The 7,451-nt window shown below is 37.8% G+C and overlaps 1 protein-coding gene across 2 annotated transcripts; it reads left to right on the forward strand.

Moving 5' to 3' along the window:
* Window positions 1-46: 46 nt before the first annotated feature.
* LOC141646839 (uncharacterized) lies at window positions 47-6,426 on the forward strand. 2 transcript variants are annotated; one of them, XM_074454812.1, is made up of 9 exons: window positions 47-342; window positions 1,988-2,044; window positions 2,283-2,335; window positions 2,820-2,871; window positions 3,993-4,058; window positions 4,128-4,181; window positions 4,621-4,663; window positions 5,214-5,270; window positions 5,991-6,426. In XM_074454812.1, the coding sequence occupies exons 1-9, from the start codon at window positions 231-233 to the stop codon at window positions 6,052-6,054; spliced, it is 558 nt and encodes a 185-aa protein (XP_074310913.1). In that variant the 5' UTR covers window positions 47-230; the 3' UTR covers window positions 6,055-6,426. The 2 variants fall into 2 exon arrangements, with proteins under 2 accessions (XP_074310913.1, XP_074310914.1); XM_074454813.1 differs by having other exon boundaries at window positions 73-346.
* Window positions 6,427-7,451: the final 1,025 nt, after the last annotated feature.

Consider the following 7,451-nt stretch of genomic DNA (forward strand, 5'->3'; position numbering starts at 1 on the left):
GCGGTCTCGGGTCACAATAGGTCGGATCAGGTCATATCGTAAGCCCAAATCCCGCAACCCACACTATTTTCTACTGAAACTTGATCGTCTAATTTATTCAACCATTTTCAGACGATTTCCATGGCAACTACCCAGAAATCAAAACAATCGAACAACTTTTGTGGAATCTATACTTATACTCATTAATTAACATACAAATTTAGTTAATTTAATTACAAATTATTAGCAAAATGTCAAGATTTATAGCAAAGATAGTTGGAATATTCAGCAATAGAACAATGGTGGGCATTGATAAAACTGGGAATCGTTATTTTGCTAGAAATGAAGTTATTGATGGTGTCAGTAAGTGGGTTTTTCTTCCACCCTTTTCAATTTCTTATGTTTTACTGTTTCCGTCTCGATTATTTGTTTACCTTTTATATTCGTTGTGAGAGGTTATTTTAATCAAGGTAAACAAATGATTGAGACGGAGGGAGTAGTATGTATTGTTGGATGTAATTATATTATGATCCATGATTTATTTATTGTTAATTTGAATTTTTAAATTTGTTATGATTTTAGCATTATGATTTATGACTGATTTGGCACCTGGGGTTGCGTTATTTCTTGCATTTCTCGTCGTCGAATGTTAGACTGTACGTTGTTCGTTGTGTCGGGGTATTTAAATCAAAGGTAAACAAATGATTGAGACGGAGTAATGTGCGTTGAATACGTAGCCAACACATCGTTAGTGAACCATCTTAAATTTGTATGGTTATTTAAGCTTGTTTATTATCTTTCTTGCATCTGTTATAACATCGAGGTTGAAATTTTAGTTGGGTAAGAAGATATTCCTTATGTTTGATGGGTTTAATGGTTGATGATAAAGGGCAAATTCTCATTTAAGACGTGTATCTAGATTCTAGACTAACTGATCTTCCCGTTAATTCTGTTTTAGAGTAAGGTAATTTGTTGATTTGTTGTACAAGCTTTAAGTCTATGACCTCGTTTCGGCTTTGGGTGGATTGAATGATATCGAGGGAAAGGGTGGGGAGGGAAAAGTGGGATACAATTTATCGAGTTTGGATAGCAAAATGGGTTGGAGGAAAGTGGAGGGGGGAGCAAAATGGAGGGATATAGCCATATAGGTTCCATAATGGCCATTCAACTACATAATACGGAGTATAACTTTTGATGGACTTACCAGTGCTACCGATTTGGACTTCTTGATCTAAACAAAGCCTTTTCTGTTGTATGTGGAGATTCAGGGTGTGTTTGGATAGCAAAAGTGGAGGGAAAGGGAGGGGAGGAGGGAAATTGGATCCCTCCAAATCTGTTGTATGTGGAAATTTCCCTCCAAATCTTGCCTATTGTGGAGAGATTTTGATTAGGCTTGGAGGAGGGAAATTGGATCCCTCTAAATCTCTCCTCCTCCATTTCCATCCACCCCCATTTGCTATCCAAACAAGGGATTTTAATTCCCTATTCTCCCTCCCTTTCTTTTCCCTCCAAATACTTCAATCCAAACACACCCTCAAGGTCCTGTAGCTACTAGCTAGTTCCACTCAACTTCCACATGATTAATCTCTCAGACCAGACGAGATTACGCATGATCCACACGGAGTACATAATATACTCCGTATGTTTGTATGGTCTCAGCAGGATTTTTTTTGCACTGATTTTTTTGTCAGCAGAAGTCAGGACAATTAACTCTGGCTAAGGCTTGAAGATAAAAGTTAAAACAGTTGAGTAATTGTTGACAGTGCTGCATTGGCATACCTTATAATAGCCACTGGAAATTTTAAACACGAGCCACAATTCACAGATAACTTCACAATGACGCGATTGATTTTGACGCTAGGGTGGGGGTTCCAAATTCATCTTTTAATACCTTAGGCTTAGGCTGTTTTATCTAGTCACATTGCGACTGATATGCATACCCAGTTAGACATGTTCTATACTAAGGTTTTGATTTGTTTCTCATCCATTCTTCTTTCTTCTTAAACAGTGAAAGAGAAGAGGTGGGTGGTTTTTAAAGGAGAACAAGAGCCTACTTCAGTTCCAGGTAACTCGACGCTTTTATCACCATGATTCAAGTTGAAGTTTTCTTCACATTGGTGATGTTTTACAATGATCCTCTTTTCGGAAGTTTGTGCTGCCGCCTTCTGAGTTCACACAGAAAAAACTGGCTTGTGAATAGATAGAGAAAAGATGTTTGGTTATTATGTCATAATGCATCTCTCTTTTTTCCTTGGTCATGTGTGGAATTCTTAATAGAATGCTTAATTATGTGGTTGTTGCAGTTGAATGGATATGTTGGCTTAATGGGCAGCGCAAAAGAGCTCCTACCGCAGAGGTATAATAGATCACTGTGCCCCACCTTTTCATAGGTTTCGTCATTTCCTGATGCAACATAATGCTTTTTGAAAATGATCTAAAATAGGAGTTCACGTAAGGGTGGTAGTTTAGAGAATCACATTGCACTTTCTTAGTATGCCATGTTATGGAGCTTTCTCCACATGTCCTCGAATGATTGGTTCCCATCCACAGGAATTAGTCTGGACTTTTAAGAACACACTCAATATTCTATGGCCTTATGCTTTCCGTTCTCTGTTTGTTAGCATATCCCGATGCAAGAACGTATACTACTATAGTACTAGTTCTTCTGCTTAAATTTTTGATCCTTCAGCTCTTAACCTTTTTAGTACAAGTGGTTTCTTAAATGTTGGAGTCTTTCTAAAAATTATTCTTGTAGGTCTTTCTAAGTAAATCTTCTGTTATGTTTTCCCCTTGGTTGTGATTCCATAACGATCTTTTGATTTCGTTGCTCGCTACTGCAGGAGATGGCTGAAATGGAGGCAAGACGAGAACAAGTCAGACAAAACGTAGCGCGTATGTTGCATTGTCGATTATTCTGTACCTCTTTGCTTTTGTGTTTATCATTTGCTTTCTTCTGAGTTTTTGATATTCTCAGAAGATTCAGCTACATTTTTATTCCTGTACAGGCTGAAATGCTATATTTATCCCCTATCTTAATTCGATTATTCACTTCTTGGGCACACTCTTATTCAATCGCTAGACTCTTCGATATGTGTATGAGAATCTGTACTGGCCCCTTACTAATTTGACACTTTCCCAGAAGAGAGAAAAAAAGGGAGGCTCGCATGACAAAGATAGAGGTTAGAGAAGAGACTGTGTATGAAAGTATGAAACATCTTCCCTGATTCAGATGAATAATGCTTTCTGTGCTATGTCTCAAACATAGTATGCCTTCTGTGTATGGCACTTCTATGTATTGTTGATTTAAGTGAAGAAGCAATTACCCAGCCTTTCTCTTCTTTCTCAGCTTCTTTCTCTCCAGCTTGTAATGCTAATTTGTGCTCTTGATTTTCCGTTATTTGGTTATTGGGGAATACAGATTGAACGACTATCTCCCTGTCCCCTAGTTCAACATTAATGTTTGCTTCTGTGCGCTTTTCTGCTCGTGGTTGGCGTTTAATCATATATTTTTATACTATCTCATTTAGATTCTAGGTTTTAGTTAGTTCTGGCTTCTGGTAAATAATACTCTGTAGGACTGTAGTCCCTATGTAGCTGGTGCTAGTTTTATATCTAAACTTATCTCCGTAGAGTTTATTTCGGTTGTAGTTGTAAGTTGCTTACAAGTTCAGGGGCTCTATTATTTAGACATAAGGAAAAAGTGATCTTGGATCTTAAACTGTTGAATTTTTTTGCTTCTTTTGTCCTTCCTCTGCGACACTCAGCCCTAGTCCTAATTGTCGTCATTTCCTCTCCTTCCCTTTGTTGATGCGCATATCTTTCCTGTTTCTATCTGTCTTCCTTTGTGAATAAACTTCTCCTTGGAACCTTTCCTTTTCTGTATGTTATTTGTGGCCGCACGGCGCACCTTATTATGTTCCTTATTTTTTGTGCAAAACAAACTTGGAAGTTATTCACTTAAAAAGTAGATCTCAATTTTCTGAAAGCTCTGATATTACAATTTCGTCATATAGGTTTAAAGAAAGAAGAGGAAGAAAGAAGAGCCGTTCAAGGCACTATTCATCGTCAAAAGATTCCAGGTAGGTGGCAGAAACGGCTATCTTGAATTTCATTTTTGTGGAATAAAATTGACAAGTTCTTTTTGGCAGGTAAAGCTAGTGGCCCTGACTTGCAGAGCTTCCTTCAGCAAGTTCGCTCAGAAGGTATTAGCACCTTTAACTAAGAAAATTTCATCAATATGTCATCCCCCGTCCCCAAAATAAGGCGAATCAACAAAATCCCTCTAATGACATGGAAAATTTAATTTTCATTAAGCCGTAATAAAAGGAAAATGTGTGACGGCTTCAAGTGTGGAGTCTTTTTGGATGTTTTAAGTGTGGCCAACATGCTTGAATTGTCATTTAAGGCTTAAAGCTTAATTGAAAAACCAACATATTTTTGAGACAAAATGTGTGACGGTTTGTATGACTTCTTTGTTGTTTACCAAAGAGTCAAAGCATGAAGTAATTTTTGTATTTTTGCCGGAACATCTTATCTCCAAAACCGAGCCTACCTTTTGTTTGTTAATATAGGCATGATGTAATATGTCATCTACTTAATATAATGCTTTTCTGACAGTTAATTTATTCTCGTTCTTTGCAGATGATGACCATGACGAAACGTCTGTTGCGGCTGGAAGTACAAGGTTGGTTGGTCAACTTGATTGTTATTCTAACCAAGTTTTGGAGACAGAAAGTCGTGCTACTAGTTTTTGTTATTAAACTTACCAATTCCCTACAAATGACATCATCTTCTTGAGACGCTATTATCTGCTGCATATTAGATTAGTAAATCTGCAATAAAAATAAGTACTCGTAAGGAGTTATTTCTATGCGGTGAACATCACAACTATGGTATCGTAGGCACGAGAGTCATGTCACTACTCAAGTACGCAACACTCCAAAGAAGTGGTTATTTCTTGGAAACTAATCATTTGTCTCCTTATCCTGTCTTGCAAGCTTCATCCCAGTAGATTGCTTCCTTTTATGTTGTCTATTTTGCGATCAGCTTCATTAATTTTATTTATTTGTTGAATAATAATGGTATGGTGTTAATAGCTGTCAAGTGTCGAACACAAAGTATGCGAGGTACTAAATAGTCAGGTGCCCACCATGTGTTTTCAGTACAAAGCCTTTTAAATTGAAGTTCTATGTTTGCTTTTTATGACGTTGCTAAGAACTTCTGTGAATTGGCAGCGAAGCTGAATCAAAGAACGAGAAGACAGTTCAACCTCAGGAAGCTGTTGAACCACAGTAAGTTGTTTTCTGTTTGTTGATTGCTGGTGTCATTATGTGTTGCATGACATGGTAGGTGAAACCTGGGTGGGATTATGGACGATAACTAGACCTGGCAAATGAGTCGCAGCTCGATGCTGGTTGGGGACCTGTGCGGGTTAGTTTTGGTCGCATCATTTGAAGGTTGGGTCATTCGAGTATAGCCGGTGGTTTAGGTAGTCTTTCATGGCTTGTCATTTCTTGTGTTGATAAATTTAAGTCAAATTAGTCAAATCATGTCAGTTCGAAGCCACGTGGTTTTGAATCTGGTAATATTAGATCCAGCAATGTTCGGGTAACCAAGTGGTGTTAGTCCAGTGGTAGCCGGGTTAAACCTTGAAGCTTGCAGAAATGCAGGAGTTGAGAGGTCCCGGGTTCGACTACCAGCTGGGGCGATGATCACTTGGCCACTGCAGCCCCCGAAGGGGGTGGCTTACATGGTCCATGTGGTGGTGCGGGAATGCATGGGCCCGGGGGGACTCAACCCCCTCGTCATCAAAAAAAAAAAATGTTCGGGTTAGCTACGGGTCAAAGAGTGGGTTCGTGATAATTTTTGCACGCAAATCAATTTATTCACATCAGGCTAATATGACAGATCGATGGTGTCAGGTTTAAAGATAATCGTATAGTTTTTTCAGGCTACTGTGGCATTTAGCAGGATATTTACGCCTCTTTTGTTTTGATATCCTGATGTTTCAGGACAACAGAGCCTACAGGTTCAGGCTCATCTTTCCAACCAGGAGTTTGGAAGCCACCATCATAGTGATGACCATTCTCGACAATTCGAGAGAATATCAAACATTAGTTCATAGAATGAGGTGTTGCTTGACGTTGGAAGCTCACAAGTCGACGTAATCATTTCCTCCCAAGTGATTTTTAGCCTTTGGGTGACGAAGTATACTCGTTTGTATTCATAGAATCTTGGAAATACGGCAGATTCCCGGATTTTGGTGCTTCCTAGAACTCCAAGAGAGGTATAGCAAATGCACTTGTATGTATACCTGTTTTTTCATGTTACTTCGATACTTTATTTTGGATACGTTGCTTGTCGTCGTCGACAAGACACTTCTTCCGGTAGGCCAATACTCCATTTTGCTATGCATCAATCAAAGTGGAAAGATGAATGATCTTCTCATAGGTTTGGTTGTACGAGGCCAAATCTTTGTTTGCTTTGTATTTATCATTTAGTTGCTCTATTTTGAAAATAAAGAAAGTCAAAAAGTCTAAAAAAGCAAACATAATGCAATGCCAATAACAAGAAGTCCCCTTTAAGTTAAAACGAGTCAAATAACATATCTTTTGCATAAATAAGACGAGTCTTTTGCTAATATTTGAGCATTTTGTTTTTATCTTATCTATGTAAGTGATATGCTATTTGACCTGTCTTAACTCTTGAGCTTAGGACGGATATCCCTATGACCCTATCTTAAATAAGAATTTGTCAATGGACCTAATGTTGTTTTTTTAATGAATGCAAAGCGTCTTGCTTGTAACAGTCTCTTTGTTAAGCTTAGGAGGGCAGGGAATTCTTTGTTTGATTAATTTACTACACAAATTCTTGAATAGACGGTCTCTTTTATTTATAAAAAGTTCATTCATTTATTACTAACCATAAAAGCATGACTTTTATACAAATGGACTGTCTTATAATATGGTTAGTGAATTCACAATTGAGCCAGACAATAATCCTAATGTTCCCGTGGAAGAATTTATTTATTCATGCGATAATTTACGTGTAGACAATGTTAGGACGTTCTCCAGTGGTACAAAGTCTTGGTAATAATTTATGCGTGGACATATTGATAATAATGATATTGAGACTCGATACCAGCTGACAGCGTTATCTTATTTTCCTTTATTGTCTAGATTTAGTTAAACATAAATGTTGAATTGTCTTGTCAATCCAATAAAATAGAAGATGATGAAAACATCACTTTGTAAGCATTGACATTTGATCAAATTTGGTTTTTCATAGCAACGAGAGAATAAAGCGTGATAAACAATTGGATCTTTTGGGTAGAGTGAAGGGCCGGGTAGCCCGGATAAGTAACCCCTACCACTTTCTTTCTCCACGTAAAGGGGTCGGTCCAAATTCAATATGCTATTTTGTTCTTCCAAAGGCTTCTTTTATACTTGTGAGTTGTGATAATGTGATGCTCT

This window comes from Silene latifolia, chromosome 3 (assembly GCF_048544455.1).
Source record: "Silene latifolia isolate original U9 population chromosome 3, ASM4854445v1, whole genome shotgun sequence".
Classification (NCBI taxonomy): Eukaryota; Viridiplantae; Streptophyta; class Magnoliopsida; order Caryophyllales; family Caryophyllaceae; genus Silene; species Silene latifolia.

Bases quoted from the DNA above. Each gene is read 5' to 3' on its own strand.
- LOC141646839 (XM_074454812.1), top strand. From the start codon at position 231: ATGTCAAGATTTATAGCAAAGATAGTTGGAATATTCAGCAATAGAACA. The intron at 2,872-3,992 runs GTATGTTGCATT...TTCGTCATATAG, and splicing joins AGTCAGACAAAACGTAGCGC to GTTTAAAGAAAGAAGAGGAA. The intron at 4,059-4,127 runs GTAGGTGGCAGA...TCTTTTTGGCAG, and splicing joins TCATCGTCAAAAGATTCCAG to GTAAAGCTAGTGGCCCTGAC.